The sequence below is a fragment of the Sebastes umbrosus genome, chromosome 2, assembly GCF_015220745.1.
Source record: "Sebastes umbrosus isolate fSebUmb1 chromosome 2, fSebUmb1.pri, whole genome shotgun sequence".
NCBI classification, from domain to species: domain Eukaryota; kingdom Metazoa; phylum Chordata; class Actinopteri; order Perciformes; family Sebastidae; genus Sebastes; species Sebastes umbrosus.
The window spans coordinates 19,006,460-19,027,652 of NC_051270.1; the positions used below are offsets into that span (position 1 = coordinate 19,006,460).

Sequence of the window (21,193 nt, forward strand, 5' to 3'; positions counted from 1 at the left end):
CAGCTTCTTTGTGCTTTTCATTATGAAGTGTGTGCTCTGTCATCACCGTCAATCATCGTGGGTTACTACGGTCCAATGTCCTGACGTGACCTCTGTGGCTCCACTAAAACTGTTGGTTTTGAGCTAAATCTATAGTTACCATCACTTCTCCCACTTTGTTTTTTGCACTAGAATTCATTCATGAATGCAGTTGATGTGGAGTGAAAGTGTATACAAATACACAATTAAAGAAACAAAGAAACAAACTATTCTAAATATGGCCTGTGGATAACAGCGCTGACAATGGGTATGGCTCTGGCCACGAAATGAGAGGGGAGTTTAAACCCAAAAGCCACACTCAGGAGGTTATTTACTTGGAAGTCACTCAGATGTCAGGACAGCTGTTGCAGCTTTGCTGTAAAAGGATCTAAAAGTGCGACAAGAAAGGGGAGTAGTCTCTCTATTGAAGATCTCTCCGTCTCTGTCACTCCACCAGCTAACACTCTTCTTTGTACCAGTGAATGAGGATCTACTAGTGCTGCTTTATAAGACAGTTTGTTGCCATGGCGTCAAATGCCAGCCATGTGTTGGAGGCTGCCTTGGAGCAAATGGACGACATTATTGCTGGTAAGACTTTCTGTTTCATTATCAGACCTCCAATAGACTGCCCAGTTTGTAATTGCAGGCCTCCATAAAACCGGAGCCACCCACATATGATTTTCACATACACATATAGTACATAGAAAAAAACAAACATTCTTTGGATTTTTAAATTGTAATTGATGGATAAGTTACAAAACAAAAAGCTAGAAAAGAAAATAGTAAAGCATTTGAGGATGAGCGATCAGTTAGTGTCCGTGAAATAGAAGAAAGCAGGTTTTTGATTAGACGAGTGCTTTTCTGTGATTGTTCTTCTCTAAATTCTTCACTCAATTTAATGCTTTTCTACTTTTATTGCTTCTCCTTGAGCTTGTAAATCTCACCGTGCACTAACTGCATAAAGTTACTTTCCAGAGTCTTCCCTTCGGTATTTTCTAACAGAGGTGACACATTTCAGTCAGGTGCTCTTTGTCACAACCTCAGCAGTCTGTCAGTGTGTTTTTGCACCAGGTCAGAAGACAACACTCTATTAATAGAGGTGACAGCCCAACCATTAGCACACTCTAATGACTACAAATAATCACACACTGTCAATGAAAATACATGTTACAAAACTATGCATTTGTCCACATTGTGTCCTGCCTGCATTACTGTACCTTTGATTCAACTTCAGACAGCATATATCAACATTTCTTTCTGCAATTTAGACATGATGATTACAGTAACCTACATGTTGAACCTCTAATTTGTGGATTTCAGAAGCCAGTGTGCAGCCATTTGAAGCTATTTACATCCTATAACAATAGCGCCCTCAAGAGGACATTTCAGGAACTATCCTGTTTGCACTGCAGCCTGCCAGTTAACCTTTAATCATATACTCAGTACTGATGCCCACAAAATTAGACGGCTGTAATTCTGTTGATTTACTGTTGTTCTTTCCTCTCTAGGCAAAATGGGTGATGGGCTGTTCAGTGCTCTTGTGCGGTTAGACGGCCAGGATTGCCAGGCCTCCAAGTGTACCTCACAGTTGACCCTTGACCCACACGTGGACCCCTCCCTCAAGGCTCTGCAGCTGACTGAGGCCCTTAGGGCAGTGCTGGAGGGGCAGAGGAATGAGGAAGAACAGGACTCTCTCAGGAAACAAGTCTCAGCGGACACGGCGCACATTATACTAAAATGGCTGGAGAGAGATGAGGTGAGTGCTGTGTCACGCACATGTGAAAGCCCTCAACTCTCAAACAGGGATGGATGACAGACCAGAACAGCATTATATAACCCCAGTATGCAAATCCAATACCCAATATGAAATATCCAAAATCAAGTTCATGAGAAAGGGTTATGTTAAAGAACTGTGGGAAGGCATACTATTAAGCCCATTATGGGTTTTATTAGTTGTGTTATAAAGTGGCCTTTGATCCTGGTCAACAACATCTGGAGGGCTTTTTCCTGCCTGCTAAGAAGTAGTGAGCTGGAAGCGCTATAGCAAACTGCACCGGTAATGAGATCCAGAGCTTCTGTTTAAAGTAAAAGCAGTTGCTCCCCCTTTCACTCCCTTGTTTCCTTCATTCTTATCTCCCTGCATAACTCCTGTCCTCCCTTTTTACTGCAACATTTGTTTGTTCGTCTGGTCCAGGTCAGCCACCAACAGTATTTGCCCTCTTCTACTCCACTTAAATTTGATATTGTCAACTTTACACTCACGTCCCCCTTCAGTCTCCTCCACAGCCTCCTCCTCCTCCTCCCCTCTTGCATCGTCTTTACTGACTCCTTGCCCTGCACCACATCTGACAAGCATGTGCTGCAGAAAGTTTCCTCTCCCCCCGTGCCCCTCTAGGAAGCCCCGCAAAATTAGCTCGATACTTCAGACGGAGCGAGACAGGGCTGGAGACAGACAGACAGAGAGAGAGAGAGAGAGGTACTGGAGGGAGAAAGTGAGGACAGAAAACGATGAGAGATCATGAGGGGCCACAGAAATGCAGCAGAAATGCTGAAGCAGTTTGAGTGTGCTTGAGAGAGAAAGCAGAAAAAAAGCAAAAAGGGGGAGTTAGAAAGCGGTAGAAAAAAGTGGAGAGAAGAAAGAAGGGGAGTACAGCCAACTGGCATAGTTTGAGTTATTCGCCTCGGCTCTAAAAGTCTCAGGCTGCCCAGACTCCAACCCACACGGACTGAGGTCCTCTTTGCTCTCTCTACAACTGCAACATAAAAGTCTGTAAAAAGGAGAGTACAGCACCATTAAGAACCATTGTTTTGTCCTACTGTGGATTTTGGTATCGGTTCATCTTCCTTGATGCTTTACAGCACTGGCTCAATTCTGTTAGTATCTAACATTAAGAGCCAGACCTACAGTACAATGGGCCTGCAGAATGGAGCATGATATTGACTTCTACAAACATTTTGCCTGGCTTAGGAAGGTAAGACACTCTCCACTTGCATGTTTGCTCTTCATACCTTTACGCTGAACCAAAGTTTGCACAAAGGATCTTTGTTGTTTACTGTGGCTTTGCGGTGTTGTTACTTTTACAACATATCAGTGGTTGTCATGGTAGGTCATTTGGGAGGAGGACGTGTTTTGATCGTGAGTTGCAGAGGTGTGCTGCAGAATATGCGACGCATGCACTCTGGTTTACTAGCTCCTTGTGGACTGTAAAAAGTTAATGTAAGAAAAGAAGCAGCTAACAATACCAGCAGTAAGCCCGCCGAACTGGACACAAAGTGTTTGAGGTGAGCGATAAATGGATATACCGTACATGTCAGCTGAGATCATTTCCTGCCACTTGAGCCTATAGGGAGTGTTTTGACAGCACATACCATCTTGCTACCATTAAGAAGGCATTAGTCCTCACTGCCTCCATCAGGTTATAATTGTGACTGAATCCATAGAGAAAGCATTTTCACATACTGTATGTACCTGTCAAACATAGTTATGAACAATTTTGAGACTTGGGACACTTTAGCTATTACTTGATAATCCACAGGCGAAATAGTGGATTTTTCCCCTATATGACTAATCTTCATGACAATGTTTAGAATCTTTTGATATAGTAAATAAGTAAGTGCAGTAAGTAGAAATGTATTTATAAAACACCGCTCAAGCCAAATATACAAGGTGCTCTACAAGAATCATAGATATAGATACATGTAAAGATAAACACACACTGAATTATGAGGACAAATAGAAACACCTGTACTATGTAATGGAATGCAATGGCCCTGTAGCTTCTTCTTCATCTCAGTTCAACCTTATCAAAAACTCTAAACATTGTTGAGTCGAATCAACACCTTTGTTACATTGTCAACAATTACAAATGTGAAGTTTCACAAAGGAAGTCTGTACTATTATTTTGGATTGAATTACAACATAATACACACACACACACACACAGACATATAAGATAAGATAAGATAAGATAAGATGGACCTTTATTAATCCCCGGAGGGAAATTCAGGTGTCAAAGCAGCAACATCAGCAAACAATATATACGTATATATATACATTAACCTCACTGGAGACTAGTCACATTACTGTATTAGTAATAGTCTTGTGCGTCCCCCAAGATTTTTGGAAATAAAAGAAAGTTTGGATATTGGTTTATAGTTCGGATGAAGAGTTGGATCTATGTTTGGATTATTTTTAAAGTTGGCTAAAAAACAGTTTGAAAATAATTAAAGGACCATTGTGTAGCAATTTGGGGATCTATTGGCATATATAAAATATAATATTAATAAATATGTTTTCTTTAGTGTATCACCTGAAAATAAGAATTGTGTTTTAATTAGCTTAGAATGAGCTGTTTATATCTATAAAGGGAGCGGGTCCTCTTCACGGAGTCATTAACGTTACTCGCTCCCGTCGCCACCGGTCTCTCTCTCTCGCTTCACCACTTACTTATGTCATACAATCACACTACGTACTGGCTCTGCTCCAAATGACAAATGATCTATGCTTCCCTTACAACAACTGTCTCTAGAGTTGCAATCTCCTCACCTCACCGCTAGATACTGCCAGATCGTACACACTGCTCCTTTAAACACACAGCAAGAACTAAGAAAGCTGTTCACAATTCACAAAAAGCAAGCCAGGGACTATTATTGCCAAATACTGGACTAAGAAAATGGGACACAAAATGGTAAAGTAAAATAATATCTGTAATAACACTTAAAGTATGCATACTGTACATTCAACTGTTCTACTGCTAAAACACGTGTTCAGTGTTTTTTATAGTCTGATGCAAAGAGTATATTAAAGGCTTAATGGTATTTTAAAGTTATTGCAAACCACTTGCTGGCTCAGGGTGATGGACGCTGGTCTACATAATGTTTCCATGATTGTGGTTGAAAGGCTGGATTTTGGAGAAATCTGAGCCCATTTGGTTGCACTTTGCTTCCCTTGCACGCTGATGGCTCTGAAATACCTCTGACAGCCCAGAGCTCAGTCTTCACCCAACAGTTTTTTTCCACTAATCAGCCGGTATAAAAATGTTGTGCACAACGCTTAATGCTGGATTAGGACCCGTAAACCTCTTACAGACTTTTCCACACATGATCCACTGACACAACAAAGTTTGAGACTGAGAGTTGGGTGTGTACGTGAGACTGCAACCTCATTTAAAGAAAAAAACAAATCCGACCCACTGGGCAACTGTTCTGTATTAACAGTGTACTTACTGAACTTAATTATTCCGAAGGTTAACCTCCAATCGTCTGGCAACAGTGAGTCCTACCAGGAGCGGTTATCACGACTGGAGGGAGACAAAGAGTCACTAATTCTGCAGGTGAGATGTATCACTCCTAACATTCAAAATAAAATGTTACAGTCTCTTTCTGTGTAAGATTTACATGACCTTTAAAAAGGTATTAACCTAAAGCATGCCTGGAAATTCGTTTATAAAGACGACTCACTTCCATTTGGTGTGAGCCTGCTCAAATAAAAGAGGACATATGACACCACACTGTTAGTGGGAACTGATTCTAAACAGTGAACATATCACATAACAGCGTTAGAGCAGAGAGACGAGGAAAGGAAGGGCAAAGCTAGGTCAGAGTATTGTGTTGTAAATGTTGCGTAATTGCTTTTGCATAGGTGATTCAGCCGTTATAAAGCTGGGTTTGGTGCTGTAACAACACTATGTCTTTGTCTGTGTGTGTGTAGGTGTGTAGTCATGAGGAATTCTGAACAAGTGCTTATCTCAGACAGGTCGAGGCTAGTACCAGCGCGTGCTGTAGCGTGTAGGTGTGTGTGTGAGAGCAGGTGCCCTGTTTGTTTCTCTAGGACTCACATAAAACATTCCTTTAGAAAATCCGCTCCGCTTGGCTGGTCGGACTGGCCCTTTTAGCTTGTGATTAGCTACTATTTGGGCTTAATAGTTTGTCCGTGGCTTTACATTTAACCTGCGTTCTGCTGACGTTGCCAGAGCTAGTGAAGTGTTGCAAGCACCTACTGAGGCACAAAGGATCATTCAGTTCTTCTCAAAGGAAACGTCTGCACTGTTTGATCTGGCACAGACGTGGAAATCTCAACAAAATTGAGCACGGCAATTAAATGGAAATAGCTGATATCAATCTGTAGTAAAAGAGAGAATCTGAGGCCTAGGCTGCAATTATGTGATAAAATGGGAAACTAAATGATGGGGAAACTGCTTTATTGTCAAGTTTTGGTGTAAAAAAAAAAAAAGACTCCACTAACTTTCTGTCCACACACACACATATATACACACAGGTGAGCGTGCTGACAGACCAGGTGGAAGCTCAGTGGGCCAAGATCAGCGACCTACAGAGTTCTCTGGTGGAGCATCAGCAGAAACTCAACTCCACAGAGGAGATGCTTCAGCAGGTACACAGCTTTACACATCTTGTGTAAAAACATCCTACATTGGACTTTCTCAACACCAAATGCTGGATGTATTACTGGACCCAAATCAGGAAAAACTGACGTCCACCAGGAGACATTATACCACTATTGTTCTTCCATTTAATGAAATGTGACAGGGCCCCAGACTGTCCATCTATCTTTTAAATATAACCCTTCTGCAAATCCGATCTTTTCTCATAAGCTGTAGAATGTAACTCGGGATGAGTTCTGCTTCCTGGGAACAAATTCCTTGCTGAGATGCCAGTGTTCCTGGCTGCACATTACCCTGACAACCAAAATATTTAGGACGCTCAGACTCATTCCACGGCAGTGTCTCAGAGCGCTTTTCTGGTTTATGCAGGGCCAGACTGGTCTGTCTGGGCAGGTGATTACAGTACCATTAGCCACACCCCCGACCTGTAACCACCAAGACCCTGCATGCTCTCTCTCACACACACACACACACACATGTACACACACTGAGGAAAAGAGAGAGGACGGCAGAGGAAAAGAGAGAGGGACAAATGAGTAAGAAGGGAGGAACAGCTGAAAAAGGTGGAGAGAAGGGCGGGAGAAAGAATAGGGGTGGTGCTCTTTTAAGAGTTAGACGTGTGTGTGAGCAACTTTCAGTTGTTTGCTTTCGACTTGAAATCTACAACAGAGACTCTACTAAACACTATGAAGGACACTGACTCGGATGAAACTGTAATCTACTGAAACTACAAGGCACTTGAAACCGTTGCATCCATGAGGGAAATACACTTCCTCCTCCTTTGCTGCAGGCAGACACTGGAGTAAGATGAACCAGGTATTACACAGTATCTCATTCTTGTAATGCTGCTCTTGTGAAATTTCCATTCAAAGTAGACACTTTCAACCTATTCTGACTAATTTTACAAGCGCCAGGAATGTGTCTTTTAACTATCTGATGAGTTGTTACAACTTAACGCTCAGTGTGTACGTACAATGCTGTGCTGTGTGTGTGTGCAGTGTACCAAAGGGCAGCCAGGGCTGGTTTCTTGGAGACATGGTCATTATGAGGCTTTGGACCTGAGCCGTAAATCTCTTCCTGGTGACAAAGCTCTAATATTTTCCATGTGTACACTCCAGAAGAAGCCCAGATATTTTCCGAAGCCGGAGTTTGAAATGGATGTATCCATATGTACTGTTTGCCTGCCTCCAATGCTCATTTGTGGACTTTAAGTGATTTAGCACCTGCTTGACACCAACCACATTAGTAATACATCTGCCCGCGTGGCCTGGCTTAACTCTCAAGGCTGACAGATAGTCACAGAAGTGTATAGCAGAGTCTCCCTCAGCACCAGGTTCACAGTGACAGACAGGAAAATGCACCTGTCAGAGTTATTTTGATGTTCTTTCTATGAATGTTTTGCATGCTTGTTTCGGTATCTTTCTCTCTCACTCTCTCTCTCCCCCTCTGCTGTGTACTTTGAGCGAGCTGTGAAATAGGCATTATAAATAGTGGTCATGGGTTGTGTATATTTAGCCACTCAAACAGTGTCTGAAACCAGCGGGTTTGTCTGAGGGGACTGTCATTACAGCAGTGGAGGCTCGCTGTGCCTCATACAGCACTTAATGTTGCCTTTGCTCAGTAAGTATTGAGCGGTGTGTCTCAATGAAGTTATAATGTGTCTGTTTGTGTAGCCTCATGCTCGTGCTGTGTGTTGTTGATGACAGGAGCTCCTGCATAGGACGTCGCTGGAGAACCAGAAGCTGAATCTTATGGGGGAGGTGTCCTACCTGAAACTGAAGCTGGCAGACATGGAGGGTAAACAGAGCCATGGGGCTGAAAGGCAACACAAAGCAGAGGTAGGCAAATGTGCCTGTTCATTGTGGTATTTTATGGCTGTATTGTTATTTACAGCCAGTATGTGTCCATCAAAACAAGGTTGCCATGTTGAATAGTGCAAGTTGGACTTGCTTTTTCTTTAATTAGTGGCACAGTTTTTTAAGTTTGAGCCACAAATCATTTCAATCTGATGATAATTTTGCAATTAAACTTCATATTCTTGACTATTGTAAATGTGAATGCCTCATATCCAAATGACCTTACACTTGGTTTCACCAAGGACTGTTTGCAAGGATGAATTAGTTCAGCTGAAATCCTCAGGACCTTCTGTTTTTCTTCAGTCCTCGGAAATTTGAACCTAACTCTGCCAGGAATGAAGGGTACACACAAAAATCTGCCTTGTGTTCTGATGGATCTAACCTTGAAGTCAGCTGCTGATTTTATGGAAGATCATAAACACTTTCTGGACGGACGGAGGGGAACGTTCACCCAAACCCTGGCTCTGTTGTTCCTGGGCAAAGTCCACAGGAAAAAAGTCTCCAAGGGGTTTACATTTTTTTTGTCAGTTTAAACTGAATCATGTATTTGCTTAAGGCAGATGTGTTGGGTTACCAGCTCACATCCTGGGCATTCAATGACCGTATGAATTGGAGAAAGAGGAAGCACGGGAAGCAGGGAAAGTAGCGCTACTACCAGACAGGATACTGTAATGTGTGCAGTTACAGTCAAAACAGTGCTGGTCAAAGAGCCTTTGTGTCCTCAGGTTAAAAGAGTTCCTGCATAGCAGAGCTGGCATGATGGATGGCAGGCCAAATATGAGTGTGTGTAGGCTTTAGCCCAGAGAATATTGTTCTTGGTGGTGGGTAAAGGTTGACTGGAAAAAAGGAACTGGAGGCATGTTCCCAAAAACATTTGATCTATAAAGTATGAAAAAAAGGATTTATTTAAACTATGCTTGAGCGTCTATAGAGATTTGATTTGTATTTAAGCAGAAAACAGCAAACTATACATGTGATTTAGTAGACAGCAGTGTTTCAGCACTTCTTAATCTTGCTTTCATCATGTGCACAACTTTCCCTACAACAGCTGTTTGGACTTAAGGAGAATAGGGGGGGAGAAAAAATCTGCTTTGAACACTTTACTGGCCTCCCAACACGTGCTGCCTCTACTACACAAAACATGTCCACACAAATGCATGTTTGCGCCGACACACACGACATGTGGAAGCCTCCTTGTTGTGGAGCCAGTAAGCTCACAGTTAAATTTAGCCATGCAGGCTCTCCATATCATCTGTCATATCCGCTGTACCAGAACCCAAGTGACACTTCCTCTGTCCACAGTCCGGGCATAGCTTGGCTGCTGTTTACACTCTTTCTGAGGGAACATTGGCACTGATCACCTCTAAAAGATGGCAAACCTACTCACCCTTTTTGCAATTTATCAATGCAAACTACCTATTTGATAACCTAGATATGCTTGAATTCAGGAACAGCATAATGCATAATAATAATAGAGTTAGTAGGGCTGTCCTCAACCAAAGAAATTCTTAATCGATTACAGTAACACTTATACGATTTTGTTGTCTAATCGATTAGTTGATTCAATCCACAGATCTGTAAAACTGTTTCTCCACAAAGAATCACACAAAAGCACCACTTTAAATCTTGCGTTACCAGAGATGTGATCTTAAGTTTCTTAGAAATAAGTCATTCAGAATGAAAAAAGCATAAAAAACGACCAACTGGCCCAGTAGACACACAGGGTCTGGTGGTATATGGGGAACAGCCAAGGATGTGTGTTTCTAAGCATATTTATGTATTCAGGCTCAAGAGGATTGCATTCACACACAAGCATAGACATATACACCTACTCTATAGTATTTCCTCTTCTCTTTCTAAACATTTCTCTCAATTCTTTTCTCCCCACTGCATCTGTCAGACTGTAGTGAATTTCATTAGCGAGCTGCAGGAGCAGATGTGCAGGTTTCAGAAGGAGATCAATAGCAAGATACAGGAGAAAAAGGCCTTGGAGTTGGAGATCCCGGCCGACGGCAGCTCTCCGGTGGCGTGCCCCACTGAGTCCACTAAGGGCGAGGGCTCAAACCCAGGGCCGTCCTGTGACAGAACCTCAGAAGAGGTTCCAGATGGGCCCGATGGGGACACGCACAGCCTGGAAGAGAGTAGCTCAGACGCAGAGCAGCAGTACCACTGCGAAGAAGAAAGTGTAGGCACAGCCTGCCTGCATGACTCCTGATGTTGTGTACAGCATGGGTTGTCTCACTTTGTAATCCTCAGCTTCAGATGCAAATGAAACAAGCACTCACTAAATATCCTCTGCAGCGCCAAATGTCACTGTGCAACTTGGTCTATCTGTTTGGAAAAATAATCTCGTTTTTGAGTTATGCATCAGCAGTGTGTGACACTAATATGTGCACTTCATGTGATTTTTAATATTGTATGTTATGGAAGAAAAATGTGCAGATTTATTAACATCACCTGGATATTTAAACTAGCTAAATGTTCTTCTGTTTTAGGGCTTATTTAAAGAGCTCAGGATTCTCAAGGACAAAGTGGAGCACCTGGAGGATCAGAAGATGCAGTATGAGAAGAAACTCAAAGCAACGAAGGTAAAAGAAAGCTCTGATTTTCACAGTGTCTAGACTTTGCAATACACCGTCAGTGCCCAAATTCCACTGCTAGCTGTCCACCTAACTTTCCTAAATGCTGTCCAATCCAATGTTCCAGCCAGTTTAGTGAGTCATCCTGTTTTGCACCTAAAGTCGGAGAACTTTCACCTTCTATTTTAAAGTCCTGTAGAAATAGATTTAATGATGGCTTAGTCCCCTTTTTAATACCCTGGTTTGCTGTGCAGTGTTTGTGGATACTATATTACTATATCTGTAATTATTTATTCTTCATTTTTAGAATGAAAATATCTTATTGGCATATCGCCATCAACTGGATGTTTACCCAAAATTGCAAAATGAACATTTATTGCATTTCACAGAATGTGCTAGTCTCAGTCTGGATCTTTTGTTACTGGTAGCAGATTATTAGACAAATATATTTTTAATCAAATTTGGAGAAACCAAATGCATACTAGAATAATTGGCTACAGATGTTGATATGGTAGATACTGAGCTATATAACGTGTTTAATGTGTGAGTTTATGTATCCTACTCTACCCTTTTAAACAAACCAGTGGGGAGTAATGTTTTGTTAAGTAAAACAGAGGTATGATTTGGTATATGAGGCAAAAACGTCCACTTTCCTCTACACAACATACAGACAGAACACACTGGCAAATACATCAGCCTGAACTTAACGTTATTGCCATCTGTTTTTTACTTATACTCTGTGACTTACTTCACAATACACTATAAACTCCAGCCAGTAGTGGCCTAATATCTGGTTCTCTAAAATGCAGAGAAGAGACATTCCTGTGCTTTATTGTGGGTGTTTAATATACATGTATAGGTAGTGGTGGAGAAACAAGAGCTTTTAGCTGTGCGTTCAAACAGATGTGTGTTGGCACAGAGCAGCATATCCTTTGTGCTAAGACTCTCACTGTGTGGCACCCACAGGCCGAGATCAGCAGCCTTCAGCAGCTTCTGCTCAGTAAGAACGCCGAGATCGAGAGCTTGCACACTCAACTGCTGGCCAGACCTTCTCTATCCCCCGAGAGCCCCGAGAGAGGTAAGCAAAGCACCCGGCCTCAAGCCCTCAACCAACCTGCCAACAACAGAGTTACCCAGCCTGATAGGTGCCACAGTTAATGACTCCTTTTTGCATTCATTAACTTGCAGTAACGGCTGTGGGGAAAAGTCTGTTTTGGCCCTTAATAAACTGTCTCATCACGGGTCTCTGTCTCTCTCTCTCTCTCTCTCTCAGAGGAGATATACAGGAAGAGGCTAAACACCAACTGTAAGCCTGAACAGCACTTAATGAAAATCAGTTTAAACCCATGGGCCATGTCTACTTTTGATCTTTCATTTATTTCCTTTCTCCAGACATGTCTCTGTATTTTATTGTCTTTTGTTTCCTTCTGCTCGGAGGGGCAGCTTTGACAATCACCAACTGGTTTCCAAAATAATGACTTGATGCACTATCTCTCTTCCCTTTGGCTTTTTCAGCATCTTTATGAATTCCTGAGAGCATAACATCTTGTTTGTTCTTAATTTTCATAGCATCTCTGAGGTACTTGCTTAATATAATCACTCTCACTCACCAGCAATGTGTGCCTGCAATAGTTACAAAGGAAGTGTCTTTGGACTGTGGGCCCAAATATGTAAAAGCTGACATGGCTAAAGCTATGATTGGTAGATTAAAAAAAGGCTTTGGCGAATCTAAAGATACATGGTTTGGATGGCAATCTAGTGAGGGATAAATTTATAACATGCTAGCATTTCCTGTCTTTCTAAATAACCATATTCCGCTATGTGCAGCTGCCTATACAGGTTGATAATCAGTCTGGTGTTTCTCTTTATAGATCAGGAGCTTCAGAGGCTCAGGAGTGGAATGAAATCACTGGTCGCTGCCAATGATGAAAAGGTAAGTGATCTGGATACCATTTCTCTCTCTGGTCAACACAGCTGTATGTGATTATGCAGCATAGAGCAGCGTGTGTGTTGTCATCAGTTTACTAAAATGTAAAGCGTCTCACTGGCCTGTATATGGACGCGCTATCATCGCGCTGTTTAAAAGGTTAGAAGTTAACTGTTTTTAGATGTTGTCATTTCTCGGAGGCGCCGCCCTCAAACCATTTTTAGTACAGAGGGGCTTTTGTATTCTCCCTCCCAGAGAAGCTTGGACTTTAAAGACTCACAGACGAGGACCTACATGTGGCACACTATTGCGGACACACACGTACACACACACACCCCCAAGGCGAGCCATTTCAGGCAAAGCCACACTTAAGTAGGCCTCGATCTGCCAAGCCTAATTTTGGAGCGAGCGGCATTAAGAGAGCCATGACAAAACCAGGCATGGGCACCGCTTCAAAAAACACACACTGCACGCAGCTGGTTACCACAACTAAGATTTCCAGCCAGGCCTGTGTCAGTCCCCTCCCTATCCACTACTTTGATGTAAAGGCCATATGGTGAATGAGGGACGTTTGTGTGGCGTGTAGGTCAGTAATAAAGTGAAGCTGTTAGCCCATATGTGTGTTTCCTAACCTTAGATAAACATCTTAATTGGGGTTCCTCTCTGTTTTCATCAGGACCGACGCATTGAAGAGCTCACTCTGCTGCTGAATCAGTGCAGGCAATTCAGAGAGGTCACCCACGCCACGAGGCAAGGTAATCACTTCGCTCACTTCATCCTTCATCCGCGTTATGTTCGCATCAACGTTTGAGCACAATGAAAGCCACCACTATTCCCTCCTTAACAGCAACAAACGCCACTGTTCCTCTCTTTGTTACTGTAGCTCCATCTGCTGTCCGCTCATTGTCAAATGGCAGGACTCCGTCAAGCAGCAGTGAGGAAGAAGAGCATGCACTGATGAAGAATACCGACTCTGCCAGCGCAAAATCTGTGGACGTAAAGTCTGAAGTGGGTGCAAACAATTTCAACTACTAGTTAAAGTTTTTTGCTTGCATGAACATGATTTTGATTATTTTTTTTTTGTTATCCATCACAGGTTTCCACAAGCAGTTCTTCCTCCCAACACACATCTGTTTCATCAGCCCAGAAGGACAGTGATTCCAGGTAGCCAAGCAGCTTTTCATCAGTGGACGACTCTCCCATATCTCTTAGTTCAATTTTAATGAGATTATTGTGTTTTTATCTTCTCAGAACAGAACCATCAACTTTATCAAGTAGCATGAATGACCTAACAAATGGACCTTTACAGAAGGTATTTTATAATTAAGGTTTATTTCACAACAATAACCTGCTAGCTGTACATTATCACGCTTATTACACAGCTATTTACTTAAAAATCATTAATTTGACAGAAAAACGACCCGCCAAAGTCCGACATCAGAACTGCGTCCATAGCATATACTGTATACATATAAATAAATGCATATGTGGTGTGTTCTTTATACTATGACAGTTTTCCTAAAGAAAAACGCAATCTATTGAATCGTAACCCCTGTATCATGATACGTATCGTATCACCAGATTCTTGCCAACACACAGTCCTACTGTTGCTGTTTCTTACATGATAGATGCATGAGAGAATTTGCTCATTTGTACAGTATAGCGTTTTTGTACATATATCTAAAGTTATTAACTTTTCTATCTGTATCTGTGTGTGGTTTATCCAGAGTGGTCTGGATGACAGCAGAAGTCAGACGCTGCCGGTGAATTCCTCTTTGTCAGAGCAGAATAGCAGCGGAGACAGCAGCAGTGAAATCCAGAGTCAAAGGTCTCCAGATGGGAGTGAAGACGGAGACTCCAGCCAAAGTAAATCCAGACATATTAATTCAGTAGTGTGCAATAATAATCCCCGATGTAGGATCAGGCTTCCTTTTTCTGTGGGATAGTCACGAGGCCAGTGATTCCCATGAGCAAAGGCGGGTATTCATATCTGGAGCAAACCACTCTCCTTTGACCAGACAACCACGGCACCTTTGATCACATCTAATTGCAGAGGATCCTGAAAGAGCAGATGGATTATGGGATTGACTTTCAAACACACCCTCTCTCTATTGCTGTGATTGACCACATTCATCCCAGCAGCTCCACCCTTCCTCAGCTTCACTGACCAGTTTTAACTTGAGCCCCACCCTGATTTATCCCTGCTGCGTTCTGCTGTAGAGTGGTGACTGACTGCAGCACATCATAAAGATCACACCTTGTAAAATCTGGCTTAAACCCCTTCTCTTTTTCACGGGGCATTAACCGATGAATTATTTGCTGAACTCAATGGTCTGTAACTCATGCTCCCTCTGCTGAATAGAGCATTATGAAAAGGCAGACAGACCGCCACACGTGCGCTACTTAGCTCTTAATGTTCTGTTTGGTATGCAAAGCGAAAAAAAATTTGCTTTTTTAGTGCTTTCTACTCAGTCATCATCATCATCATCATCATAAGCATGATTTTCTCATTAACAATGCCTCAACTACAGGAAACTACAAATTTAGACAGTCTTAGTGTAATAAGTTCCCATTATTGAAATGTTTGGTATTGGCAAGATAACAGTGAGGCTATGTCTGCTCTAATTATCACAATTAAACCATTTGAACCATATTAGTTGTACTTAGTAGTATTGCAATGACTGTGGTTTTTGTAACCTCTCACAGGAAAGTTGGAGAAAGTTGATGACAGCACTTCAGGTGATAATTCCCCCGTTCATTCTGGAGCAAACACAGAGGCCGGCCAACGAGCTTTGGGCTCACCAGAATACCTGAAGAATAACAGGAGCTTTAAGAGACTCTGGGGAAAGTGAGTGTGGGGAAATACATTGATATATCAACAATACGCCAACACAAATGATCGCAGAGTAAACAAAAAAAAGGACAACCAAACATTAAAGGTGCAGTGTGTAGGATTTGGAGGCATCTAGTGGTGTTGTTGCAGATTGCAACCAACTGAGTAACCCTCCGCTCACTCCTCCCTTTCCAAGACTGTGGTAACGTGAGCTGCTGAGTAGCGCTGTCGCCTCGCTCAGAGGCCATCTTTACCGCTATATAACACAAATTTAGGAGCAACGGAAGTCAGACGGCAGTTGGCGGTACCGCGGTTTTACACTTGCCCACTCACATTACCACAGTTTCAGAGAACTACGGTGGCATTCAGGTCACGTAAAAACGCAAACGTTTTTGGTTTGTCCGTTCTGGGCTACTGTAGAAACATGGCGGAGCAACGTGGCGGACTGTGTGAAGAGGACCCGCTCCCTATGTAGATATAAACGGCTCATTCTAATGAAAAACCAACAATTCTTATTTTCAGGTGATTATACACTAATGAAAACGTAATTGTGAATATTATATTCCATTTCGTCTAATAGATCCCCCGAAATGTTACACACTGTTCCTTTAAATAGACCTAAATAAAGTATATGTATAAATATGTACTGCAAGTCTAAGTAACATATGGTGTAGAATATATTCAATTGAGTATAAATAATCTAGGTTTAGGTGATGTAAAGAGAAAAATATATATATATAATTTATGCATATATTAAACTACCCTTCTACTACACTTGCCCTAGGACTGCAGCAACTTAAAGTATTTTATTGTTTATATTTATCAATAATGACCTGTATATGATTGTGCCACATTTATTTAATTATCATTTTACTTTGCGAATGAAAGTTTCTAACATGTTCCCCCTCACCCATACAGACTGAGAAGAACCCAGTCTGGAGGGCTCCAGGCAGCGGATCCAGATGGCAGTCAGTTTAGAAGAGGGGGACTGCGTGCGACAGCAGGACCCAGACTGACCAGGACCCCCGAATCTTATGACCCTGCACGGTAAAGCTCAGTGTGCTTCTACTTCACCTTGTAGTACAGTACTCCTGTTTTCAGTGTTTAACAGGTCACCATTACACTTTGCTGCTTTACAATAATCTGGTTTGGTTCTCCTGCCTCATCACCTGCATCCACCATTTCTGAAAAAGAAGCTCAAGGGCTTTTCTTAGCATAACAAATTCAGTTGTAAATGCATTGATAAATTAATCATCTGATTATTTTTTGTTTTATTATTCCAGTGATATGAACATCCCATTCAGCCAGTGGACCAAGGAGCAGGTATGTGGCTGGCTAGAGGACTATGGACTGGGCCAGTATGTCAATCTCACCAGGCAGTGGGTTGAAAATGGACAGACGCTGTTGTCTGCCACACCTCAGGATTTTGAGAAGGTCAGAGACTAAAATGTCACTTTAAAATGAACACTGTGAAAACATCTTGAATTAACAACTCCGTGATTATTCATTAACTGATATACAGTATTTAGAAAAAACATAATCATGGATAAAAAGGTTTATCAGGCTAAATTACACTGCATGTTGTGTGAGTAAACCACCATTTATTCCCCAGTCTTTAGTTTTATTGTAACAAACACTCCTTTGTGCCCTCAGGAGATGGGTATGAAGAATCCACTGCACAGGAAGAAGCTGCAGCTCGCTCTGAAGGCGTTCGTCACTAAGGTTGTAGAGAAATCGTCAGAGCTGGACTACATCTGGGTCACCCGTAAGACTCTTTCTACATGCAATATTTTTAACTTCCACCGCAGCACATTCTCATTTGAATCAGATGTACAAATATAGAGTGTGACTTCTCGTACCACAAACCAAACAAAGACATGTAATGTGTGAGATGTAAATATATTAGAACAAATGCAAATATAGCCTGCATTCAAAACCAGGAACTGTATCATAACTAAGCAGTTACAGTGAACATGTTCTGACAGCTGAAGGCCGATTAACATTCAAAAGTTTAGTGAATGAAGGAATCAATGTCTGATTTTTCTCCCATGTAGGCTGGTTGGATGATATTGGTTTGCCTCAGTATAAAGACCACTTCCATGAAGCCCGAGTGGATGGTCGAATGATACAATACCTCACAGTGGTAAGACTCAATCCTGCATCTACTGTGACATGTTCTATTAAAGGTACAGTGTGTAGGATTTGGCAGAATCTAGTGGTGTTATGCAAATTGCAACCAACTGAGTACCCCTCCGCTCACTCCTTTCTTTCCAAGACTGCGGTAACGTGAGCTGCCGAGTGCAAAACCATGGTAACGCCGTTCACCTTGCTCAGAAGCCATCCATACCATAATAACAATACTTTAGGAGGAATGGAAGTCAGATGGCGGCTGGCGGTACAACGGTTTTGCACTCGGCGGCTCACGTTCCTGCAGTTTCACAAGCGTGTCGGAGAACTACGGTGGCCTTCAAGGTAACGTAAAAACGTGAAAGGCTCTCTAGAGCCATTGTTTGATTTGTCCATTCTGGGCTACTGTAGAAACATTGCGGAGCAACATGGCGGACTCTGTGAAGAGATCTTACTCCCGATGTAGATATGAAAGGCTCATTCTAAACTAACAAAAACACAACGATTCTTAGTTTCAGGTGATTATACATGAATGAAAACATAGTTATTAATATTATATTCCATTTCTGCTAATAGATCCCCCGAAATGCTACACACTGTTCCTTTAAAGCGGAGGCCTGCAAATACATTTACATGTCAGACATGATAAACATGCTATGAATCTGTATATTTTTCATACAGTTCACTGATGTTCTTTTTGCTGTCTACTCAGAATGACCTCTTGACTCTGAAGGTCACCAGCCAACTTCATCATCTCAGTATTAAATGTGCCATCCATGTCCTTCATGCCAACAAGTTCAACCCCAACTGTCTTCGCCGTAGGCCAGGGGAAGAGGTAAGCCAAGATGGAAAGTGTTGTATGTAGCAGTTGTATATGTTTTATGATGTATAAATGTGTGTTATGCTACATGTTGTGTGTAAATTCTGCTCTTACATGGTGAATAGGTGTCAGCACATCAGTTGCCCACAAGAGGGCGACAGACAGTCATCAAATGCTTTCAAACACAGAGCATTTTTACTTTCATACTGTATAAATGCCTCCAAACCCCCCTCCAAAGTTCTGTTAAAGCTTCATTATGCCCATCTCTCATGTGTTTAGAAGAAGCGTCAAACAGTTATGAGTCAGATGAGAGATTAATATTTCTATTTTCAACTTCTTCAGAAACAGCCCTCTCCCTCAGAGGTGGTGCAGTGGTCTAACCACCGTGTGATGGAGTGGCTGAGAGCAGTGGATCTAGCTGAGTTCGCTCCTAATCTACGGGGCAGCGGCGTTCATGGCGGGCTGATTGTAAGTACTGCAGATTTTGAGCTTGTCTTCACATTTTTCCACATGCTTCCATTACTATACAAGCCTGGACACCTAAATGTGTTGCTGTCAATCTGCTCTTCAATAGATCCTGGAGCCTCGCTTCAGCGCAGAGACTTTGGCCCTGCTGTTGAATATTCCTCCACAGAAGACGTTGCTCCGCCGCCACCTCGCCACAGCCTTCTCCACCCTGGTAGGGCATCAGGCCACGCAGGAGAAGCGAGAGTATGGCAACGCCACAGGCCATGTGCCCCTCACTACCACTGCTAAAGTAAAGGTAAGAGCACAATCTAAGACTCAAATTGTAGCATAAAATCAAAATGGTTTATTAATGGTTGGACTTTTTTTGTGTGTGTTTTCAGCCAAAGAAACTGGGCTTCACCCAATTCAGTCACCTCAGAAAGAGGAAACCTGATGAATCTGCAGACTACATCTGCCCAATAGACAGTGGAGCGCTGACAGTGAATGGGGTTTCTCGGCTGCCCTCTGCAGCACTGAGGGGCCTCAGCCCCAGCTTGGACAGACAGGCTGAGAGGCCGGAGCAGGTGGGGATGAAAGCTCAGGCTAACAGCCCAAAACAATAATTTAAAATACAGCACACTCCCCTCTCTCACTAACTAAGTGACTTTGTAAATCGGTGGAAATTCTGATGCAGAAATTTGCCCGAGATGAATCCATGTGCTGTCTTGCTGGATGGGCTGCAAACACGCTGTGTTAAGCAGGTGATGTTAATTGTTGTTAATGTATTTTTATCCAGATGTTGCTGAAGCAATATTCATCTAAAATGGTGATGAATGGTGACATTGTGTGAATTGTTTTATGAAAGCTGCTCTCTGCATTCCTTATACAGTTGGATTCCAAAGCTTATACTTTTGCTTTAAAACAATGCATTTTACTGACCATTTTATATCTAAACGTCTGCAGACTTAGTTAGAATATTGACGACCTTTTCTTGTTATATATCCGGATTGACTGCACAGTTGACACCAGTTACTTTAAGATTGTCAGTCATACAGAAGATGAATGAGACAAAGAAAAATCCCAAATTAAATAATTTTATTTCTCGACGGTACACTTACTCTTCTGCACCTTCTAATTAAGTTTGTTTGTGTCGGATTCTTCTACTCAAATGGTGCCTTGTTTCATAAGATCATTGTGAATATGCAGTAATATAATAAACATCAGGTCAACAGTTAGTCTTTTTGTCATTTTTGGAGACCATCAAAGCAAATGCTTTTGCTGCCATCTGGTGCTTAAATGCATACCACTACAACCTCTAAACAGCTTGATCATATTTACATTTTAGCTCAATTAAAGCATGCAGTACTACTGTGAGTAACAGATGTAGTTTTCAAGTTTGGGTTTAGAATTTTTTTTTTTCAGAAGATTGTTAGCATTGTTGCAGTATAATATTTTATTATAGTCAGAGACACACCTCACTTCCTGAGGATGGAGTTTAGGATCTTGAATGAGTGACTGCCCCCTACTGGTCAAAAATTAAAAATGCACAGAATGACTGGCACCACACTGTTGTACAGGGGGTTTGTTTTGTTCCAGCCCAGGTTGAATAGCTGCTTTAATGTCGCTGACAAGCCTGCAATAGAACCTGTTTTGGTTGGTGAGTTAATGAAAATAAATGAATCCATAAACCAATGATCTTCTTCTTGTTGAATATTAACAACTTTGATTTAAATACCTTGTCTATATCTCTTTGCACTTTTTAAGTAAAATATCTAGTTTCAGGGAAATGATTCTGACAATGTTATTGGTCAACTATAAGTGTAAGTGCTTTGTTGTGCTGTATTGCATTCATGGTTTTCAAAACAAATCATTTTCTCCATGAGTAACTCAAATCAAATAAAAGACCCCCAAATTACATTGCACCCTTTAACCTCTGGCCAATTATTCTGACTGGAGCAAAGGGAGAGCCCTGAAAGATATTTTAAGCAAGGTAGCGTGTATGGAGGAAGGAATCTGCCAAAAAAGAGAATAATTGACTTGATAAATAAATATGCTATTAAATGTACCAAAAGTCATATTAAAACTAAATGTAGGCATTAACTAATTGGTAAAATGTGACATATATTGATATTTATGTTTTAATTTGGTTCTTTCTTTATCTACTCTTCTATTTAATTTTCCATTT

General features: G+C 41.7%; 1 protein-coding gene and 1 long non-coding RNA gene across 9 annotated transcripts in view; one reads left to right on the plus strand and one right to left on the minus strand.

Annotated features, from left to right (window-relative positions):
• The window catches only part of LOC119476233, a 480,685-nt gene that overhangs the window by 71,884 nt on the left and 387,608 nt on the right, over positions 1–21,193 (minus strand). The window lies entirely within an intron of this gene.
• On the plus strand, positions 464–20,243 carry ppfibp2a (PPFIA binding protein 2a). Of its 8 annotated transcripts, XM_037749426.1 has the most exons (24): positions 464–606; positions 1,527–1,774; positions 5,265–5,351; positions 6,296–6,409; positions 8,126–8,257; positions 10,176–10,460; positions 10,771–10,863; positions 11,821–11,932; positions 12,128–12,160; positions 12,726–12,787; positions 13,458–13,536; positions 13,665–13,789; positions 13,878–13,945; positions 14,033–14,093; positions 14,509–14,647; positions 15,488–15,629; positions 16,533–16,661; positions 16,898–17,048; positions 17,268–17,379; positions 17,669–17,757; positions 18,454–18,576; positions 18,904–19,029; positions 19,136–19,324; positions 19,410–20,243. In XM_037749426.1, the coding sequence occupies exons 1-24, from the start codon at positions 543–545 to the stop codon at positions 19,629–19,631; spliced, it is 2,985 nt and encodes a 994-aa protein (XP_037605354.1). In that variant the 5' UTR covers positions 464–542; the 3' UTR covers positions 19,632–20,243. The 8 variants fall into 8 exon arrangements, with proteins under 8 accessions (XP_037605354.1, XP_037605361.1, XP_037605381.1 ...); XM_037749433.1 differs by lacking the exon at positions 12,128–12,160 and having other exon boundaries at positions 465–606; XM_037749453.1 differs by lacking the exon at positions 10,176–10,460 and having other exon boundaries at positions 466–606.